Below are 24,880 nucleotides of genomic sequence, written 5' to 3' on the forward strand. Positions count from 1 at the left end.
CATTAAAAAAAAATCTGTCCTTCCAATTACATCACAAAATCATAAAAACTGACTATATTAACCCAAATTTTGTTCCATGTACGGTATATAAACACATCCATGCAATTAGCAACCAGCCATAAAAGGAAAAGCAGTAAACAGCTCACTAGGCTTTAAAACAGAGCTAAATGCTTAATGCAAAAAGGGCAACATCAGTCGTCAGCCAAAACTATAAACGTTTACGTCTGTACATATCCTGGGGCCCTACAGCATAAACATGCTATTTTAGATGTAGGCACAGTACAAAAGAGTTTTGTTTAATCTCTTAGAGTTCATAGAATACCTCATCTACCTCAGACGCAGTATACAAATGCTACCTTTATATCGCACAATACATTTTGATAACGCTAAAAAGCAAAATACCAGCGGACTGCACACATCCAGACAAAACAAGAGCAGCACAGCGTCTATGTGAGTGTGCGTTTGCAGCAGTCATGCGTTACTGTAGTGTCACCGCATACCTTCAGTGTGGAATAAATCAACTGCCGGGGATGCTGAGCCCCTGGAGAGAGGTGGAAAGTGTTATCCAAACAAAGACAGGAGTGATGACAAGGAATTTCTGTCTGTAATTGTTCACACCAAGCGAAGCAATGGGCCAGAGTGTGTGTGTGTGTGTGACTATTCTAGACAAAGTTTCCATGTAGTTTAACGCACCAAAGACAGTCTACACAAATGATTGTGGTTTATGCTGAGATTGCTAGACACCATTTGTAACTCATAATTGAATGAAGTTCCTCAGACTGTTATATGGATCCCACCAAAAGTTAGATATATTTATTTTTTTACATTTCAGATGATGTTTAAGATTCCATAATCACACAGCCATACCACAGTAAACTATAATAAACGCAGACTACACATGCAGACATGACGTTTCCCGATCTACTTCAAAGTTCTGCCTGGGTTTATGTTCCATCTCTAGCTCGTAATTATCTGAGCCGGGTAATTGACAGAATTCGCTGTCGAGAAGCTCTAGACGTCTCCGACTTTGCACACTTTCCGCATTTGTGTTTCATTAAGACTAAAATGCTACGTTCCAACACTGTGGTTTAGTCCTCACATACATACAGCACTTTGAAGTGAGTGGGAAAAGCAGTTTTTGTTATGCTTTGTAATGAAAACAATATTTTAACTACGTTTATAATTACCACCCCGGGTCGCCCCTTTCGTTCTCTAAAAATACTTCTGCCTACCGCGCTGCAAAAATTTCACGTCTGTATAAACCTGATGAATGATCTTTCAAGGTTTATATCTAGTTAATGAAAGATGGGATTAAGCGGCGTTTCACACGACGCCGAGGCTGATGAGGATGGGAAGACTCTGAGGCGCTGACACTTCAGAGACACACACTCTTGTTTAAGTATTAATGACTTAATCAGTTTTTGTACAAATGGCAACTGTTTGTTATATTATGAAGGAGTGATTGTTCAAATCTATAGCTGATATGTACAACATTGCCACCTGCTGGTCACTTATCATTGATACATACAAAGACACAGACGGTTCTTTGGTGCTACATTGAAAAGAAGAGAGACGAGCAATGAAAAAAGTTCACTAAAGCAGAAATGTACAAAATTTTAGATGCTAAAGTCGGTCAAATTCAATGATCCTCTTGCAAATTAACTGATTTCTAAAATAGAAATGCAGGTACACTACCAGTCAAAAGTTTTTGAACACTAAGGTTTTTAATGTTTTTTAAAGAAGTCTCTTCTGCTCACCAAGCCTGTATTTATTTGATCCAAAAGTACAGCAAAAACAGTGAAATTTTGACATATTTTTACTATTTAAAATAACTGCTTTCTAAATTAATATATTTTAAAATGTAATTTATTCCTGTGATCAAAACTACATTCTCAGCATCATTACTCCAGTCTTCAGTGTCACATGATCCTTCAGAAATCATTGTAATATGCTGATTTGCTGTTTAAGAAACATGTATTATTATTATTATTATTATTATTATCATCAATATTTAAAACCACTGAGCACATCCAAAGATCAGATTAATACTTTTATTTAGCAAGGTTGATCAAAATTGTCCAAAAGTGATGATAAAGACATTTATAATGTTACAAAAGATTTCTATTTCAGGTAAATGCTTGATCACGATCAAGAATCTTGATCACGGTTAAAAAAAAAAAAAAAAAAAAAAAAAAAGATAAAATAGAAAAATAAAGAAACTCAATTGTTTTCAACATTAAAAATAATCACAAATGTTTCTTGAGCTCCAGATCAGTATGTTAGAATGAAAATTCAGCTTTGCCATCAAAGGAATACAATACATTTCAGAATATGAAGAGTTTATTTGCAAAAACAGATAACTCTGTTTTTTAAAATTATCAAAAATCATATTTTCTATTGTGATGTAATGTTTTTATTGTGTCTGTTAGCTGTATTTATTTAGTTATTTTTACTTGCAGTTTGACTGAGATTAATTGGAACGCACAATGAAAAAAAATATTTTTTGACCTTTTTTTTTTTTTTTTAAAACTGACCGAAAAAACGAAAAATAATTATTTTAAATTGTAATAATATTTTTACAACATTACTCTTTCACTGTATTTTTGATCAAATAAATGCAGCCTTGGTTTTAAAATGACATTAAAAGAAAGTTATTTTAAATTGCAATACTACAGAGTCTTAAAATATTACTTTTTTACTGTAGTTTTACTGTATTACTGCATCAAATAAATACAGCCTATTTTCAAAAGGTTTTATGCTTTTTTCTGACATTTTATTTTCCTGGACCCCAGTTTGACAACGTTGGCCCTAAAAATTCATTCATGCAACTGCAAGATATATTCATCATCTCTTGATGGTAAAAGTAAACGCAAACCCTCAAAAAGCCAATAACTCATTCAACAACCCCTACATTTATTCTGCATCTCCAGCAAACACCTGCCACGCTCGACTGCAAAAATGCTTGACTGTTGATAGCAGAAGTGATGTTCCTGTTATCACACCACGAGGACCAAGAAACAAATCAGAGGAACACAGACACGCACAAACTCTCAGATAAAACTTACAGGGGCATTGTGTGTGGAATAACATTATCGCAAGATTACAAAACAGACCATTCATATCCACGACGCCTGGACTCCAACATGACTCACTGTTTGTTACATGTCTGATTTTTGGATATGTTTGTTGTAAGGTCTATGGGTTCATTCTTACAATACATCATATTTTGAGGTTTTCGCTCTACTGTAAATCCTCTAGGGCTCTGTGGGTTACATCATACTCTCACTGGATCTTTTCAGCTGTCATTCAGTTTTAATAAATGGCTCGCTGTGGCCTACACAATCAATCATTAAGCTGCGGCTTGCAGCGTCTTGGCACAGCTGTACGCGATTAGGTAATGCATCTGCAAGTGTGTGGTAAAAGCCATATAAGAGCAATAATTTTTCATGAGGGAATTTTTTCCCCTCTTATCAGCGTATCAAAGATACCATATAGCTGCCACAGCCAAGCCTCCTTTATATGAAAGATTGAAGATCACTGTAATTTACACCAGCATGTTCCATCATCACCGGCATCCCTGACAAACACCACGCATGCTGGATACAGTGGTGCATCTCTGTTATTTGTTTACGCCGTCGCCGGGGCAACTGTTGTGTCTCCGCATCCTGGAAAGAGTTCCTGGCGTCAGGCAAGAGTAGAGGGTGGTGGCGGCTGCCAAGGCAGGCAGCCATTACATCACAAACAAAAAGCAGCGCCCTGATCACTTAATCCACTGCAATCGCACCACATCTATAAAATACCAAAAGTGAGCGTCATTTGGCTAAAGTGAAACAGATCAAAATGATAACCCGCAGCTTTGCCATAAAACAGGATCATGTAAAACAGGATTAATCGCAGCATAATCAACAAGAGTCTTCTTAAAGCCAAAGCATGTCATTTGTTTACATTTTAAAGGATTAGTTCACTCCTGAAATAAAATTTCCTAATAATGTACTCACCCCCATGTCATCTAAGATGTCTTTATGTCTTCAGACGAAAAGAAATTAAGGGCTCTACACAATCCCAGCCGAGGAATAAGGCCACGTGTCCACCAAAGTGCTTTTTCCCGAGGCTAGCGTATTTTTTTAATTGTTCTCAATGGGAGTGCTGCGTTTTTTAAAGGGGTCGTATGATGCGTTTTTATGTTTTCCATTGTCTTTGGAGTGTTACAAGCTGTTCGTGCATATATAAGATCTGTTGCACAGATTAAAGTCTTAAACCCAAAGAAATATTTATTACAAAAGTTAAGATTCAGCTAAGCCTTCCTAAAACGGCTCATTTTAAAATACACCACTGTATGGTGGGATTAGCATAACACCACCCGCACATCCTCATTTTGCTGAGTTAGATGTGTTCCTGGGTCAACATATTTTGTTGACCCTGGAACAACATTTGAAACCAAAATTTTAATCTTGACCACGTCCCTAAACCTAAACCTAAACTTACCCATGAGTAATCCCTAAAATCAGAGGAAATGATTGATGAATGACACCAATGTGCAACCACCAAACACTGATTGTAAGCCTAAACTTCACAAAAACTATAAACTGTTTTTTCAAATCTGATTGGTTAATCACAATGTTGTTCCAAGGTCAACAAAGATGTTGATCCAGGAACATGTCGTACTTGGTAAAATCAAGTTCTGCAACACCACCCAAATGTTAAACAAAGATAGAGGGTGTAACTGTTATTCTCGCTGTAGTATTGTTGTTGCCACCGTCATGTCGTGGAGACGCTGTGTGTTTCGTTGTGAAAGCGAAAACTACTTTGTTTGGCCTTCCAGATGAGTACACAACTAGAAATCAGTGGTTAGGTTATATTTACAACACTGTTCCGGAATAGTACAACACAAATATTCGAGTGTGTGCAGCGCATTTTATGGATTTTACAACTTTGCAAGAACAGTCTGGCACTTCTGACTCACAGCCTGTAAGTACATTTCTACAACCACAAATGCAGACATGGTGTTATATTTACGTGGTGCGACACAACACAAAGTGTAAAAAGACAGTATGAGTCATTAAAATCAGTAATTATGTCCCTACTGGATGCCTCATTTATAATGGGTTTCATTGTTTTTGTCTCGTCTCGTCGCACCGGGACACAGCATAATGGTAAGGGGCGTAACATTTTGGTCACACGTTTGAGGTATTCGGCCAATCAGATTGATTCTAACCAATCAGAGTGGAGGAGGGATGGGACTAATACCGACCAACCGTCACACCTTGCCAACACATTCTCACTCCCAGCTCGTCACATATTGACGCTTGGTCAGGACCCTTTGGCGTCACTTTGTCACGCACAGGGTGCCTTTTAGTGTCATTTTTGGACATGTAGTGTCCTTCATTGCTTTAAAGGGGTCATTGGATGCCCATTTTCCACAAGTTGATATGATTCTTTAGGGTCTTAATGAAAAGTCTATAATATACTTTGGTTAAAAATTCTCAATGGTTGTGTAAAACAACACTCTTTTTACCTTGTCAAAATCAGCTCTGCAAACATCATCTCATTCTGGTCAAGGCTGCTTTAAATGCAAATGAGCTCTGCTTGTCCCGCCCCTCTCTTCTCTGTGGAAAGACGAGCCTGTTTACTTCAGCCGCATTTTCAGCAGTGTTTAGCCGCTAAACTTGCTAACTAGCACTTTATTAGGAAAGGCAATCACAAAGATTCATAAAAAACCCTTATACTTACTTCTGCTGTAAGTGAAGCTGGATCATGAATGATTCGCGTGAACATAGACGGATATATGTAGATCAGGAGGCGCATTCCCTTCACAAACAAACGTAATCTACTGCACCTTCAGCAGCTCAGATGTCGGGAGTAAATGGCGACCACTACGTTCATTATTACATCCAGCAACACAACACCTCAGAGATATTTTGTCTAACTTACATCCCTGCTCCAGCATCGAAACAAAGAGGGCGGACTGTTACAGCTGATCTGAGGTAAAACGCTCATGTCAATCAACTATGGTGGGAACGGCCTCTGTGGGTGTGACGCCACAACGACAGGCATCTGAGAACGGCTCGATTTGAAAAAGGGAATATTATTTTTTCAGATTAATTAAAAACCACTGCATGGATTTTTATCATTATAGGGTAGATTTGTACATACACTACCAACACACATTAATGTTCAAACAACATGTAAAAGTGAACTTTGCATCCGATGACCCCTTTAAATAAGAAACCTTGGCATCATAATGCTGATGCAAAAGGCACTGGGAATTTTATCGTCACGATTAAATTATACATTGGGTAATAATATTACCATTATTGCATTTATGTTGGGGTGTGATTTTTCAGTGTAAACAGTCACAAGTCTTATTTACATTTCATTATTTACACATTTACGAACACGTAACCCAGCCCCTGCCCCTAAACCTACCATTTGTCAACAAAACACAAGATATAACCGGCAGATACTGGCAGCTACAGTCATAATTTATTTATTTATTCAAAAAGTACTCATATTCCAAGTCTTCCGAGGCAAAATGATTGATTTGTGAGAGGAATAGACACGATCCGTCTCTGTCCACCGTAAAGCTCAGTTTGTGCGTAAATACATTTAAAAAAAGCCGACTACTACAGGAAGCGTTACGTCAGTTTTGGTTGTGAAACTCCAGTGGCTCATGTGTCTCGTGACCGACTGCATCATGCTAATGTTCAGGAGTATCTTTCTGAATGAGATGTGAGCATGTTAACGGAGCAGGATCATTTTCAGCGATTAAATATTTTATATCATATGGCTTCAGAAGAGTCGGAATGCAACACGACTTGTTTGTAATGTTTTTATACTGCTTGTTTATGCTCAGTTTCTGCAATAAATAATGTGACTGTACTTATATTTGGCTGTTACGTGTTTTATATTGTTCAGAAATGGGCAAGTTTAGGGTAAGGGTGAGTTTAGGTGCTTCAAAGAAAGTATACATTTATATAAAAATTTTAATATTTTTACAACTGCATGCAAACCATTCAATTAAGGCAAACAACTGAAATCAATGGAGGACCCTGCACGTCCAAAAGTGACGCTAAATGGTCTTGACCAAGTGTCAATATGTGATGAGCTGGGAGTGAGAACGTGTTGACCCTGCTTGTACTACAATGGAACAACAGTGGAGAAGTTATTATTGCTTCTCTCTAAGTATTTACGTCGGCGGAATACCGACCCAGTGTTTAGAAAGTGACTGTGCATGAAAGTCAAACGCCTTTTACAAAAAAAGGTAAAACAACAATGTCGGACTTTGAGAAAATGAGACGGAGTTTTTCATCCTTCCGTACCTTTTTGAACCGAAGTACACAGATGAAGAACACTTTGTGAGGGAATCAAATAATTTCTGCAAGTCACTTTGGTAAATATTGGTGTCCCATTAAAAGCACAGAAATTACATGCTACTGATAACTCCGCTTATATACAAATCAGTCAAAAACCAATAAACCAGAATACAATATTTCCCTCAGCACTTAGAGATTCCCAGAAATTCCCACATTTTCACATGTTTTTATTGTCAGCCAAACCAACAAACCACATTGGAGAGATTCTCAGCTGCTATGTCATCTGGGTCTCTCTGAGCGAGACGGAGTGGGTGTTTTAGATGTGCCATACGGGTGGGCATCCAACACCCCTACAGAACCCCTCCATACAATTACAACTGTGTGATCTGTGTGAAACAAGGGAACCATTTATCAACTTTGTCCCATCATCCCACATGAACGCTCCTTCATAAATCTATTTCTCATGTTTGAAAGGTGTCAGATTCATATTCAGAGTCTATACCAGATAAAAGGCTGCTGCCACAAAATCTGAAACCCTAAACCCCGGCAGAAATAGCTTATTCATGCTGCCGAGCGGCCACAGCTCAGACATGTAAAACAACCTGAGAATAGACCTACACTATTTCTTTTAGTCTCACTTACACACATCTGTCAGCATCTGTCATCGCTAGATTTGACTAGCGCAGCAAAAAGGCAACCAGTGTCCCGTGAGCTCTCTCTTCAGACATCATTTACTGTAAATGTGCTTCATCTGTATCTTCAAGTTCATGAGGCCATGAAAGTCATAATGGCAATCTTTAGTGTTGCTCTGACACAGGAAAGCACTGATTTCTTGGGAAAAGGGTTTTCTACCATATTGGTTTATTAGCTAACCAAAAGACAACAACATGCTGCCAAAAAACAGGGTTTTGCTTCAAAACCCTATTTGAAGAGTTGAAAATGTGGTTGAGTGTGTGCAGACGACATGTGATGAGTGGCCCCACATGCATTTATCTCATAGACAAAAGTCGTGAGTCATTTTCCACGGAGACTGCTTTTGTTTGTTGATTTGTTTATACAAAGAACTTATTCTTTAATGTCAATAGTCCCAGAATGAAAGCAGACTTTGGGTCGGCAACAGTTTTATGACTGTTATGTATGATTTTCCAGATAACTAATGTCATATTTTTGTAACCCTTTATAAATAATGTTAGGTCAGTAAATGAACTTTGGTTCATTTTGCTTCAACAGTTCAAGCAGTTCAAATAAAGGAAAAAATAAGTAGGATTTCCCTCTAGTGGTAAAAAGCAGACATTACCAAACTCTAGTAGTAATATACTATGTTTATTATAATAATAATAATAATAATAATAATAATAAATAATAATAAAATTGAGAGAGTTAAGAAGTTTTTCTCAGTTTTCCCTAAAGCTGAGTTGTTATAATAAATAAATCTAAATAAATAAATACAATTTCAAGAAGAACAGTTAAGAAGCTTTTTCAGTTTTCCCTGAAACTGAGTTATTAAAATAAATAAATAAATAAATAAATAAATTTAGAGAAGAACAGGGTTAAGAAGCTTTTTCAGTTTTCCCTGAAACTGAGTTATTAAAATAAATAAATAAATAAATTTAGAGAAGAACAGGGTTAAGAAGACTTTCTCAGTTTTCCCTGAACAGTAATAAATTAATAAATTTATTTAGTATGGGTGTTATATAAGCAAAAAACATAGTTAAGAAACTCCTTGAAGCTGTTACTAAAATAAATAAATAAATAAATAAATACATAAATAAATAAATAAAGAACAAAGTTAAGAAGCTTTTCTAATTTTTTCCTGAACAGTAATAATAAATAAATAAATAAACACATTTTTTACGTCCAGTAATGGAATATTTTTATATATTACAGGATGGATAGATATATGGAATATTACAAATATATACTTTATTAATACACATACAGTACTGTTCAAAAGTAAATAAATAAATTAATAAATTCTAGAGAAGAACAGAGTTAAGAAGCTTTTCTCACTTTTCCCTGAATTGTAATAAATAAATAAATAAATACATTTTCATTTCCAGTGATGGAATATTTTTATATAGTACAGGATGGATAGGTTATATGGAATAATACAAATATATACTTTATTAATACACATGCACTACTGTTCAAAAGTTAATAAATAAATAAATAAATAAAATTTAGAGAAGAACAGCGTTAAGAAACTTTTCTCACTTTTCCCTAAACTTTATCAAATAAATAAATTAATTAATTAATTAATTAACTTTCACCTTCAGTGATGAAATATTTTTATATATTTAAGGATGGGCAGATATAAGGATTACAAATATATACTTTATGAATACACATACACTACTGTTTAAAAGTTAATAAATAAATAAATAAATAAATAAATAAATAAATAAATAACATTTAGTTAAGAAGCTTTTCTCACTTTTCAGTGACGGAATATTTTTATATAGTACAGGATGGATAGATATATGGAATATTACAAATATATACTTTAATAATACCGGACAGTACTGTTCAAAAGTTAATAAATAAATAAATAAAATTTAGAGAAGAACAGAGTTAAGACGCTTTTCTCACTTTTCCCTGAACTTTATCTAATTAATTAATTAATTAATTAATTTTCACTTTCAGTGATGGAATATTTTTATATAGTTAAGGATGGACAGATATAAGGAATATTACAAATATATACTTTATTAATACACATACACTACTATTTAAAAGTAAATAAATAAATAAATAAATAACATTTAGAGAAGAACAGAGTTTTCCTTGAACAGCACTGATGTCTTGGGAAAAGGGTTTTCTACCATATTGGTTTATTAGCTAACCAAAAGACAACAACATGCTGCCAAAAAACAGGGTTTTGCTTCAAAACCCCATTTGAAGAGTTGAAAATGTGGTTGAGTGTGTGCAGACGACATGTGATGAGTGGCCCCACATGCATTTATCTCATAGACAAAAGTCGTGAGTCATTTTCCACGGAGACTGCTTTTGTTTGTTGATTTGTTTATACAAAGAACTTATTCTTTAATGTCAGTAGTCCCAGAATGAAAGCAGACTTTGGGTCAGCAACAGTTTAATGACTGTTATGTATAATTTTCTACTACTATTTAAAAGTAAATAAATAAATAACATTTAGAGAAGAACAGAGTTTTCCTTGAACTGTAATAAATAAATAAATAAATATTCACTTTCCAGTGATGGAATATTTTTATAGTACAGGATGGACAGATATATGGGATATACAAATATATACTTTATTAACACACATACACTACTGTTTAAAAGTTCAAAACAATTTAAATTTTTATATATTTTGGCTTAGAGGACAAAACGGACAAAAAGTACAAGCCAAAATTGTAATCTATATTGAAATAATTTACAACTCGTAACAATTAAAATTAAACATTAATTGTTACTGAAACTAGAGTGGCTGCACAACCTCTGATGACCATCCAAACGTTGGATGAATATCTATAGAACATATACAGTATATTATAATATCATATACCTCAATATATCATCAGAGGCTACTAGTATTCATTTTTTTAGGCTGTATATGCTTTTCTCAAAGTGACAATAGCTACTGACTTGCATTTCAGCTAAAAATGTTCTTTACTGTACTAGGAAGAAAGAAAGAGACCTATATCTTGAATTGTCTGAAGCTGAGTACATTTACAGTCAATTTTCATTTTTGAATGAACTATCCCTTTAAATCCAGCCTCTGAAGTCAACACCTAAAGATCGAATGGTTTGGGGCGAAAACTAATCATTACTTACATAGGATGATTGTACTTTAACAACCCTGTTAAGAAAAAAAACTGTTAAATTAAACACTGTGTCCAACGTTTGAGTTATATAAAAGCATGTTCTACCCTACTGGTGAAAATGATATATATCAAAAAACATAAAAAGGAAAAAGAAGCAAAGGAAGAACAGAATTAAGAAGCTTTCCCCAGTTTTCCCTAAAGCTGTGTTATATTAAAAATGAATTTCACTGCAGTTTCACCGAATTGCCAGAGGAGCAAGACAATTAGAGCAGCACAGCGGCTGATTCCCTCAAGCGCCCAGTCAATACGTTCAGTAAACAGCCTGAACAGCACCTCCACTGAATGCATGATAAATTGAGAAAAAAAGCAGTTGGCTGAAGACATCAGGTACAAGGTTTATTCATTAGCATAATTACACTCCTGAATTGAGTTAATTTCTCTATAGAGCATTTAACAAGGTTGGGAGAGGGTCTGAAACGCAATTACACCATATTTTCTCCAGAGAGAGACGGCCATCAGGGCTCAAATGATTCTCACAGCAATCCTGCACATATGCGAATGCCTTAGGAGAGGAGAAGATCGATGAGGAGGTCTAGAACAGAACAACTGACAAAAATAGAGTTGAAAAAAAAAATACTGCTCTGATCTCCACCACTAGAGGTCAGTACACGCTCATGCAAACTTTAGATATATCATTTGACTTGGTTTTGTTAAACTTTTTTGATGAACTTTTGACTGCTAGTGCATAACTAACATCTCCTTACGCATCTTCATACTTCATATTATCTTTTAATAGAAGCTCATTTATATTCTGAGGCAATATTGTTTCCTGTACAATCAAATGGGATTAATTAACCACATGATAGTGGTTGTGACCTTTACAGCTCTCTGTGATGATGCTCTAATGAGGCCGAGGGTCACGCTGTTGTCTGTTTCGGGTCAGGGGGGACCACAAGACTGACAGAAGAAATGAGATCCAAAGACGCAGCGTCTCAGTCACGTCTAGATGACTCTCTCCCATCTGTTCACCGTTTGTCTGAGTTCGTCTGACAGGGTGTTCGATATGAGTGATGAGCTCATGCCACTACTAGACACCAGGAACTCCATCAGCCTACAACTACTGAGAGAAGTTCATCACATATCCTTATATATATCTCTCTCATCAGATCAATAAGTCTATAATCATTTGGAGTAAAATATGATTTATATGGCTTTGTCTACACACACACTGTTAGAAAATAAAGCTGCAAACAGTGTCCAATATCTATTTAAAGCACCAGAGCGAGGGCTTTAAGAGGAGAACAGAGGAGTGTGTTTCCTGCTAAGCAGAAAGAAGTGATGGGAAATGAGGCATAGGACTCATTTACATTAATTTATTATTATTATTATTACAAGTAGTAGTAGTCGTATTACAGCATATTTCAATACAATATTAGGAAGATTAAGATTATTTTTTGTAATCTTTTGGCTGTTAAATAGTGAGTCAAAAAAAGAGATGTTACAAAATGTTTTTTTAAGCAAGTCAAAATGATCGTGCACCTTAAAATATTAAAGAAATATGCTTAAAGAAATTATTTTAACATTCTCAATATTTTATAATATTTTTATATTGTTATATAATTTGGTATACCATACACACACACACACACACATACATATGATTTTGCTTTGTAGAAACTGGTTAAAATAATTAGACTAATTCTTTTATTTTTTATTATTTTTATTGACAGCACTACTTTACTAACGGTAAGAAAATTAATCTAATTAAATTATTGTTAAAAATACTTAAAAAAAAACTATTGTGCTTGAAATGTCAAAGTAATAACACTAACATTTAATTATTAAATGTATGCAAGCATTTATTTTAATAAATTGAATAAATTGAAACATTTTTAATTCATTAAAATGGTAATATTATTAAAAGTACATTTTTTCAAATAATATTTCTTTTGATCACTGACAATATTTAAATATTAAAATAATTACATTTTTGTTAAAATTCTTTTTTAAAAATAACAATTGTTTTTAAAATGTCATACTAGTAACAATAACATTTAATTCATAACTGTATTTATTTAGGTATTTAGTTATATATTTAGGTTAGGTATTTAGTTAGGCTTTAATTTGAATTATTTTTTAATAGCTAAAATTATATTTCAAAGTAATATTTCTTACAGTCACTGGCAAAATACATAAAGCCAATCAAAATACTTTTTCAAAATAATTTTTTTTTTAAATGTCATACTAATAACACTAACATTTAACTCATAAATGTATTTATTTATTTTAATTATGTTGTAATTTAAATATTTTTTTATTAATTACAAATTTTAATGTAATTAAAAGTATTATTTTTTTCAAAATTAATATTTATTTCGATCATTGACAAAATATAAAGCCAATTAAATTCTGTTAAAAAATACTTCTTTTCAATTACATTTGTGTTTAAATTATCATACTAATAACACTAACATTTAATTTGTAACTGCATTTATTTAGTTATTTATTTATGTATTTTAATTAGGTTATAATTTGAATAATTTTTTTAAATATTTAAAATGATAATTGAATTAAAAGTACATTTTTTCAAAGAAATATTTATTTCAATCTCTGACAAACTATAAAGCAAAATACATTTTTATTTTAAATACTTTTTTTAAAAAAAACAGCAATTGTGTTTAAAATGTCATACTAATAACACTAACATTTAATTTATCAAATCTATTTTAATCAGGTTATAATTTTAATTATTTTTTATTAATTAAAATTATAATCTAATTAAAATTATTTTTTTCAAAGTAATACTTCGGTAACACTTTACACTTAGGTGTCATTTATCAACATTAGTCAATGTATTAACTAACATGAATGAACAATGCTTTTATTACACAATTTATTAATCTTTGTTAATGTTTAATAAAAATACAGTTGCTGTATTTCATAGTGCATTCACTAATGCTAACAAACAACTTGTGAATTTAATAACGCATTAGTAAATGCTGAAATTAACATTAACTAAGATTAATAAATGCTGCAGAAGTATTGTTCATTCTTAGTTCATGTTCACTAAATGAACATTAAGTAATGACCTTTATTGTAAAGTGTTACTGATATTTCTTTAGATCACTGACAATATATAAAGCCAATTAACATTTCATACATTGTTTTATTACACAACATAAATGAATTTCTAGTCACACGTATTTTACGTAATTATACGTCTATATATTCTCTATGTGCAATACATAGCTATTTAAAGAAGAGGATCATCATATTCGAAGGTCCTTGGCTTAAAATTTTTTTAAAAACTTGTCTATTGCACATTATGGCAAATGTAGTAGATATAAATATATAATGCACACAGTATACATAATTTATTATATACTTCAGTCAGAAGTACTAGTACTACAGTAATATAGTATTCTGGACATAGCCATAGACATTTTCTCTTGCAGTTATTGGGTTATTGGGGATAAAGAGGCTTTCTAGCAGGCACTCAAGTGAGCTCCTTTAATGACGGCAAGTGCAACCGGAAAGTTTCAAGGAGCTCTACAACATGCTCCCTCGGTCGGAGAAGTCAAGCTAAACGTAATTAAGTGGGAGTTTTAATGAGCAATCACTAATAGTCAGAGAAAAGACTCATGGAATGATGGAGAAGAGAAAAAGGCTGTTGAAATATCACTAAAGTATTCCCATCCCAACATCCCAGCTCTGCACGCTCTCTCTGCTGCTGCCTCAGAGCACAGAAAATCTCATTATCTCCCAGCATCCTCTGCAGGAGAAAGCCTCAGTGCAGCAGTTCAGCTCACCAGGTCGCTGCTAACAGACACACACAACCAAGGGCACACCGCGTCCCACAAAAAGAACAAAACGAAATCAGCCCCAGACAGGTCTCTGTGTGGAGTGTCAGAAGGCAAACTCTTTACCCTCACATACGAAACAAGAACACGACTTGATGAAAAGCTTCTTCAGTACCACTTTCGAGAATAAACGCTGATGCTCGAAAAGGTTATGTAAAGGGATAGTTGACTCAGAAATGAAAATTCTGTCAAGTTCCTCACCCTCATGTTGTTCCAAACTGCTATGACTATCTTCTGTGGAACACAAAAGCAAAGCTATAACATTTCTAAGTTGCTTACAAGTGGAAAGTGACCAGGAAAAAAGGCTCTGAAAGCACTATGAAAGCATCACAAAAGTGGTTCATAGGACTAGCATCTTTCCTGAAGCCATTTGATAGCTTTGTGTGACAAATAACTTTTAAGGCTTTCGCACTGGAGGAGCCTTTTCATAGTTCCCAGAACTATTGGTGTTCACGCCACAGGAACTAGGAACGTATTTAGTTCTAGAAACTCCATTTGGCGGAACTAAGTTGTTGACTTTGTAAATGCCATGAATAAAGTCACCTTAGGCTGTTTCAGAGTTCCTGCTTTCGGTGCGAATGCAACCATAAAATAGAACTACTTATTCTTAGAATTACATGGTGTGAAAGCCCCTTTAGAGCAAAGGTCATATTTACATTTATTGTATGAAAAAGAGCAGCACAAACATTCTACAAAATATCTTCTTTTGTGTCCCACATAAGACAGAAGGTTTTAAAGCAAAAAGTTAAGCAATTGATAATCGAGTGTTCATTTCTGGCTGAACTGTCCTCCAGGAGAAGTATTTAGAGCTGAAGTCAAAAGTTTACATACACCTTGCAGGATCTGCAAAATGTGAATTATTTTACCAAAATAAGAGGAATCATACAAAATGCATGTTATTTTTTATTTAGTACTGGCCTGAATAAGATTTCACATAAAAGACGTTTACATATAGTCTACAAGAGAAAATTATGGCTGAATTTAAATGACCCCGTTCAAAAGTTTACATACACTTGATTCTTAACACTGTGTTGTTACCTGAATGATCCACAGCTGTGTTTTTTTGTTCTTCAAAAAAATCTCTTAGGTCCCTCAAATTTGGTTTTTCAGAACTATCTTCAGAACTATGATCTATCTTATTTTGGTATAATAATTAACATTTTGCAAATTCTGCAAGATGTATGTAAACTTTTGACTTCAACTATAATACTTATTACATTAATATTATAGTTAATGTGTTGTTTATCGGACACTTAATTGCATGTTAACTGAAATAAATTGCAAGCAAATGAAAATGGATTAAGTTTAAATGTATATTAAGCGCAATTTTGAAGAACTTTTTTTTTTTGATCCATAATGTAGGACTATTTATTTTAAATCTATATTTAATCTATATTTTATTTAATAATTATTTCAAATAGTCTTGGTTAGGATACGGTGCTGTCAAATGTACTGACAAGCATTTATATAACTAAAATACAATTATATTACTAAAATATGTTGTCATGTATTGACAACCATGACATATTATTAAAACATAACAATTTACTTTAAATGCACTTTAAAGTAACACTTTTAATTTCACATTAGTACAAAATCCACTTTTTAAAGGGGTGCTATTTTGCTTTTTCACTTTTTGAATTTTAGTCAGTGTGTGGTGTGTATCTTTGGGCATAAAAAATCTACAAAGTTACAAATCCCAAAGTCCACTCCAAAGGGAAATATTTCGGGGATAAAAAGGGAGATGTTTCGGGGATATATGACTTCCTTCTTTCAGACGAATGCAATCAGAGTTATATTACAAATTATCCTGGCACTCCCAAGCTTTAGAACGGCATAGACGGGTGTTTCTCTTCATCAGTCCAAACCAAGTCAATAAAGTGCATCCATCCATAATAAAAAGTGCCTCACACAGCTCCGGGTGGTCAAAAAAGGCCTCCTGTAGCGAATCAATGTGTTTATTTTAACTATTTTAACAATGTTCTTACTACCTTTCTGAGCCTTGAACATGGTACACCCGTTGCTGTCTATGCAGGGTCAGAAAGCTGTTGGATTTCATCAAAAATATCTTAATTTGTGTTCAGAAGATGAACGAAGGTCTTGGAATGACATGAGGGTGAGTAATTAATGACAGAATTTTCATTTTTGGGTGAACTATCCCTTTCAGATTTTTAGTACATTACAAGTGTACATTCTATACTACTGAAGGCACTTCTTTTTCACATAGGCATACCCTTAAAAGTGTCTTAAAACAGTCATAAATATAAGGAGTGCTTTCTAAAAACTCAAACACTTCTTATATTCAAGCTTTAATTCTATTTAAGATTAAAAACGGCAGATTTGCCACATGCAAGCACAGGTTGTGTTTTGTGTAGGAGGCGCTGAGTTACGTCTTACACCCATGCAGGGACCAACCTGCTAACACCACAGAGCTAAACTGCTACAAAGCTCTGGTACCTGAGGGGTGGTCTGGCACCAGCACAGAAACAGGGACTTAGGATGTCACGCTCATGTAATCATTGGAGCAGCGAGGATAAATCATAGTGATTCATGGGGATTGTAAACGTAACAATCTGTTGAGAAAAGTATAATGCAATCCACAGCCCATTTGTCCTTGTTTTTCTAGGTATAATTTTGCTGTTTGCTGCTGTCTGCTTACCAATCTGGTTTATAATCGCTGGTTTACAGTATATATTGTGTTATATACACGACCAGTCAAAAGTTTTTGAACAGCAAGATTTTTAATGCTTTTTAAAAAGCATTCTGCTCACCAAGCCTGCATTTATTTGATCCAAAGTACAGCAAAAACAGTAAAATTTTGAAATATTTCTACTATTTAAAAAAACTGGTTTCTATTTAAATATATTTTAAAATGTAATTTATTTCTGATTTCAAAAACTGAATTTTACCATCATTGCTCCAGTCACATGATCCTTCAGAAATCATTCTAATATGCTGATTTGCTGCTCAAAAAAACATTTATTATTATTATTATGTTGAAAGGATTTTTTTAGGTTTCTTTGATGAATAGAAAATTCAGACGAACTGCATTTATTTGAAATAGAAATCTCTGTAACATTATAAATGTCTTTATCATCACTATTGATCAAATGAAAGCATCCTTGCTAAAAAAATAGCAAAATAAAAAAAAATAACAAAAATTAATTTCTACTGACTCTAAGCTTTTAAATGGTATAATGTATAATGTTACAAATTACTTTTTTATTTTGGATAAATGCTGATTTTTGGACATTTCTTTAAGAATCCTGAAAAATTTACTCAGCTTTTTAAATATTATTAATAATAATAAAAAATGTTTCTTAAACAGCAAATTAGCACATTAGAATGATTTCTGAAGGATCATGTGACATTGAACACTGGAGTAATGATGCTCAAAATTAAGCTTTGATCACAGTAATAAATTACATTTTAAAATACTGTATTTTAGTTATTTTAAATAGTAAAAATATTACATAATATTACAGCTTTTGCTGTGTTTAGGATCAAATAAATGTAGGCTTGGTGAGCAGAAGAGACTTCTTTAAAAAACATTAAAAAGCTTACTGTTCAAAAACTTTTGACTGGTAGTGTAATATTACAGTTTTTATTAATATTCTGAATTTGTATGTTAATATTTTCAGTTGTCATTTGAATGTTAATTAGGTTTTAGTAATTTTATGTGCATTTGTCAATTTAAAAAACAGCACAATGACACTTCGTCTATTAGTGTTATCTTTGCCCTTCTACTAATTCACATTACATATTACAAAAATTGTATAACATATTCTATACTACATATGAGCTCTCTCAACCTCTCAATGCAGATATGAGGAGACACACTTTAGATGATGCTGAATGTGCTTTAGCAATCAAAAGGCATTCAGGACACAATTTAGACTGCGGATGATCCTTCAAAATCAGTGGTGATATAAGCCGCAAACATGTAATTGTGTTTGGGTATGCGTGAGAATATGATTGCTGTAGATTATGTGCTTATGAGGAGGAATAAGTGAGAAACAAGCTAGTGTGATATGGCGTGTATGTTCGCTCATTACCCAGCAGCTCCATGGCGTCGTCCTCATCTTCCATCTCGTCTTCAGTTACTGAGGGAGCCGAATCAGGCATGGAGTCAAACGAGTCCTGAGACAACATGGCTGCCAGAAGTTTCTTGTGATTCTGTTGCTGCTGTTTTAGGCCTTTACCCTTGGTCTCCATTTTTAAGCTGTGAACAGAGAGAGAAACAGGGGAAACTGTATATAGCTTTACCATCTAAGCACATTTTTTTGAAGACGTGGATATATGAGGTAGCTTGATTACTTGATGATTACATAATGCGTGAAATCGCGTGTATGCATCACAGAGCTAGTGCAAAATTTGCATTTGTGGTTAAAAAGTATATAAATGTAATTTAAAAAAAAAAAAATGACATTGTTTTGCTAGATTAGACTTTTATTCATTGGCTGGGATTGTGTAGAGCACTTTGAAGCTGCGCTAAACTGCAATTTGGACCTTCAACCCACTGATCCCCACTGAAGTCCACTTTATGGAGAAAAATCCTGGCATGTTTTCCCCCCCAAAAAAAACATTTTTTTAAACCACATGTGCAATCCTAAATCTATATGAATGTAACAAACATGAGAACAAATTTGATAATGTACTTTTATCTATATTAAAAACTTTAAATAATTAAAAATAGCGTTGGAAATAGAGTTCACTCCTGGGTCAAAAATACCAGATGAATTATTCAATTTTGAACAAACTGATGAAGAACTGAACTAAATTGAATGAATAATGAACATATGCTGCACTTTGCATGTCTACGCTGGCATAATTATTCCTAAATCTCAGTGATAAATAGTGACAAAATAGTCTGCGGTTTAATTTGATTGTTATCTTATTGGAATGACATTATTCACAGATAATCGAAAGGTTAAGGCCAAAGCAGAGCTGTTTTAATATCCTGAGCTGAACATTACTATGCTAATGGCTATGCTAATACTGCACATCTCTCTACTATGAATCATTTAGCCCTTTTCACCTTTTTTGCCTAATTGGGTGTCACTCAGCCAATTCCCAACTCTCCAGTAGTGTACTACAGCATAATCAATGCTGAGACACATATCCCAGTGCTCATAAACATTCATAAGAGCATATATTTCACTGTATGAAACTCAAGAAGAAACAAGGAGTACTGTTTTTGTCTTTGCTGTATTCTGCATTTGCACAGCATTATTTTTGCTGTTTTTTTCACAGTAGAGAATGGGCATTAGCGTGTTTAAGACAACACTGCACAAGCCAGATTTGAACCTGAAATCCCCACATGAGAACTATGGCACAATAAATAATAGGCCAGAGCCTACATATTTTTGTGGACATTTTTAGGGTTATTGGAGTACTGTGTAAATACCATGGTAAGGGAGTCTTAGACCACTTGTGAACATGCTTCCATTATGTATATTTCTAACTGAATACCATTTTTTTTTTACCAATACAAAGTATTATTAGTGAGAATTAAAGTAGAATCTTTAATATTTCCTACTCATTTTATGTCATAAAGCTCACATTTTAGTTTCTGTACAAAGAGAGAGAGATAAATGGAAATATTTTTAAAGGATTGTTTTGCCCAAAAATGAAAATTTTATGTTTATCTCCTTACCCCCGGGACATCCAAGATGTAGGTGACTTTGTTTCTCAACTTTTACTGCACATTCCCCCAAGAAACTTCATGTTCACTCACAAATATTTGCATTTTGTCACAAAACTTGTGCATTCCATTAAAAAACTTTACACTGGCTCACAAAACCATTGAGTTCTTATACAAAACGCTTGCACTCTCTCACAAAACTTGTAAACTGTATTTTTGTTGCAAAACGAATGCATTTCACTGAGAAACTTTACATTGGCTCACAAAACCATTGCGTTCTCTTACAAAACGTTTGCACTTTCGAACAAAACTTTTACTGTATTCCTGTATTTTACTGTATAAAACTTATTACAGTATTTCTCTGAGAAACTTCACATTCGCTCACAAAAATGTCTGTTTTGTCACAAAACTTCTGCATTTCACGAAGAAACTTGTCAATGGTCGATAAAACCTTTGCACTCTCACAAAACTTTTACTGTATATTCTTCTGAGAAATTTTACTATCGCTTACAAAAATGTCTGTTTTGTCTGTTTTGTCACAAAACTTCTGCATTTCACGAAGAAACTTTTCAATGGTCAATAAAACCTTTGCACTCTCACAAAACTTTTACTGTATATTCTTCTGAGAAATTTTACTATCGCTTACAAAAATGTCTGTTTTGTCTGTTTTGTCACAAAACCTCTGCATTTCACGAAGAAACTTTTCAATGGTCGATAAAACCTTTGCACTCTCACAAAACTTTTACTGTATATTCTTCTGAGAAATTTTACTATCGCTTACAAAAATGTCTGTTTTGTCTGTTTTGTCACAAAACTTCTGCATTTCACTGAGAAACTTTTCATTGGCTATAAAAGAAAAACCCTTTGCGTTCTCTCTCAGAAAATGTTTGTACACTCTCACAAAACTTTTACTGTTCATTCCCCCAAGAAACTATGTTTGCTTCTAAAAATGTTTGCATTCTGTCACAAAACTTCTGCATTTCTCTAAGAAACTTCACACTGGCTCACAAAATCATTGCGTTCTCATACAAAACGTTTGCACTTTCTCACAAAACTTTTACTGTATTCCTCTATTTTACTGTATAAAACTTTTTACTGTATTTCTCTGAGAAACTTCATGTTCACTTACTGTTTTGTCACAAAACTTCTGCATTTCCCCATGAAAGTTTACGTTCGCTCACAAAGAAGTTTGTTTTGTTGCAAAATGTTTGCGCTCTCTCACAAAACTTTTACTGTATTTCTGTATTTTACTGTATAAAACTCTTTACTGTATTCTTCTGAGAAACTTCACATTTGCTCACAAAAATGTCTGTTTTGTCACAAAACCTTTGCATTCTCTCGCAAAACGTTTGCACTTTCTAACAAAACTTTGACTGTATTTCTGTATTTTACTGTATAAAACTTTTTACTGTATTCCTCTGAGAAAATTCACGTTTGCTTATAAAAATGTCTGTTTTGTCACAAAACTTCTGCATTTCACTAAGAAACTTTTTATTGATTGATAAAACCTTTGCATTCTCTCGCAAAACGTTTGCACTTTCTAACAAAACTTTTACTGTGCATTTCCCCATAAAAGTTTACGTTGCTCAAAAAAAGTTTGTTTTGTTGTAAAACACATGCATTTCGCTGAGAAACTTTACACTGGCTCACAATACCATTGCGTTCTCTTACAAAACGTTTGCGTTTTCTCACAAAACTTTTACTGTATTCCTGTATTTTACTGTATAAAACTTTTTACTGTATTCCTCCGAGAAACTTCAAGTTTGCTCACAAAAATGTCTGTTTTGTCATTTTTCATTGGTTGATAAAACCTGGTTGATAAAACCTTGCCCTCATGGAACGACATGAGGGCAAGTAATGAATGACAGAATTTTTTCATTTTTGGGTGATTTATCCCTTTAAAAACTCCTTTTTATTTTAAAGAATAATTAGAGACTAGACTATCAATCTTATGTTTCCAATGTGATCTCAGTCTTTTGGGCCCTACTGTAATATATTCAAATAAAGCTAACAGACTATCACAGATGAAATTTGATGAAAACAAATATGCTATTCATTCTGTGGGCTGAGAGCTGTATGAATCAATCACGCCATTAAACCTCTCTGGCACTACATTAATTGTTTCATGCACAGAAAAGGGGAAAAAAAATCAGTTTCACAATGCGTTCAGCCCACAATATCTCAGTCTAACAAACATCTACAGTACAGGAAGCTGGTAGAGTTTTATATAAATACAAATGTTACTGTTGTGACAACGCCAGCTCAGTTTGGCTTAATTACACAGAGGTGGAATTAGTGACCTGATTTATCCTGTCATTTCACTTAATAAGGCACTTGTTCTAGTGGAGGGGGATGTGGTAAACAGAGCGCAGTGAAGCACAGCTGACACAAATAATGATTTAGGAACAAGCTTCATAAATGGAAACATTCAGTTTACTCATTTCTGCTCCTGTCATGCAGAAGAGCTTGTCTTTCAGATGGAGCCTGACCGGGGTTCAAATCATTAGACTGTTTCAAACAGTGAATCTGAGGCCGTGCTACTGAAATAAAACGAAAATGAGAAGGTATTGCTTTAGATGAATGCAATTCAATGAAACTATGTAAGCCCTTGCGTGGGTTGCTATCCTTGTTAGACAGAACTAAAGTTGTACTGCTGCCGCATTCCTGTGGGATGAGAAACTCTCCACAACGTCCTCCTGGCAGAACAGATTGTATCCACAGAATCGTTCGCTGCTTCAGAAAAGAAAAACAAGACCACAAAACCAAAGCTGAGAATGAAGTAATATGGAATAACCATGATGTAAATAGCTTGAAATTACACAAACCACAAAGGCCACGAGGAGTCAACTGGCTGTAAATGCGAAAGCCATCCAGTAGGAATAGAGGAAGAATAAATGGTGACCTGGAAAGCTTAACCAAACAAAAAGCCGCAAATGGGTCAGTTTAATAAGCGTGACGCATGTCATTCTAGGTTGCTGACACCTCAATATGCCTCAAAATACACACAGCAAATCTGTGTTTTAAGTACGAATGATTTAGAAAGTGTTACGTAGTAAGTGATGAAATGCAGATTCACTGATCACAGGTCAGCTGGTGGTTTAGTAGATGCAGCTTTTACAGATGGCAGTGATACACAATACTCATTAGCTGTGAACTCTCTGCCTCCCTTCTTGTATTTGCATATATAATACAAACTTTATTTGCATAAGACACGCAAAGACTGTAAGCCAGGTTTTATTACCTTCTCTCCAACAAGGCTTAGTGTAGAAATAAGTAAACAACGACACTGATTATTATATTCAATTGTAATCAGTGGATTAAAGGGAATAAAATTAGTGCAGCGTTGCTTGAAAGTTTGTGAAACCTTTAGAATTTTCTATATTCCTGCATAAATATGAACCAAAACATAATCAGATTTTCAATCCTAAAGGCAGATAAAGAGAACCCAACCGAACAAACAAGACAAAAATATTTTCTTTGTAATTTCTCTATTCAGGAAAATTACACGTCTGTGAGTTGCAAAAGTATGTGAATTTCTAATCTGAACTAGTCTTCTTGGTCAGTAGAATCAAAGATTTAAGTCACTGGGATGAATGAAAATGAAAAATTAAAGCTGCAAGCAGCTTTGAAAGGGCCTTCGCACCCGGGCTCACCACCACCCGGTGGCGAACAGTGGGCTATATGCATTTAAAGTGGAAAATATAGAAGGAATATGTCAAAGTCATTTATATGTGCGAAGCTTCCCGCTACCAGCTGGTGGCGCTATGACTATAACTGGATATTAGCATGCAGATGTTTTCAGGCCAGAACTTTATCAAACATATGAAGTCTGGTGCGGATTGAACATGGCATGTTTGACTTAATGCAAAGCATGACGTATCCTGTTGCCAACAGGTGGCGCTATGATTATACCTGAATATTGGTCTTTAGATGTCTTCAGGCCAAACCTGCAAAGTTTGGTGCAGATTGGACACTGCATGTTTAAATTAGTGTAAAACAAGTAATTTTCTTGTTGCCAGCAGATGGCGCTATTATTATAACAGAATACTGGCCTATAGATGTGTGAGCTGCAACACCTTCTATTCCCATGGCGAAAAAATCGAACTTTCTCAGGCCACCACGGACACACCCTTTAACAAAAACTCAAGATCTTTGCATTTTAACAATTGCAAAGGACCTTACGCCCCATTCACACGGGCGTCAGCGTTACTGCTTCACGGAGGGTGTGTCTAAAGCTTTGTGCTGATTGGCCAGTGTCTGCACCGAACTGGATTGGCT

General features: G+C 34.2%; 1 protein-coding gene across 2 annotated transcripts in view; it reads right to left on the reverse strand.

The window, feature by feature from the left end:
• Nucleotides 1–24,880, reverse strand: part of c24h8orf34 (chromosome 24 C8orf34 homolog) — a 123,536-nt gene that overhangs the window by 59,483 nt on the left and 39,173 nt on the right. For both annotated transcript variants that reach the window (XM_051097557.1, XM_051097556.1), the window contains exon 7: nt 19,014–19,180. In XM_051097557.1, the coding sequence (XP_050953514.1) occupies nt 19,014–19,180 (167 nt within the window). The remainder of the gene's footprint in view (nt 1–19,013; nt 19,181–24,880) is intronic.

The sequence above is a fragment of the Labeo rohita genome, chromosome 24 (genome assembly GCF_022985175.1).
Source record: "Labeo rohita strain BAU-BD-2019 chromosome 24, IGBB_LRoh.1.0, whole genome shotgun sequence".
NCBI classification, from domain to species: domain Eukaryota; kingdom Metazoa; phylum Chordata; class Actinopteri; order Cypriniformes; family Cyprinidae; genus Labeo; species Labeo rohita.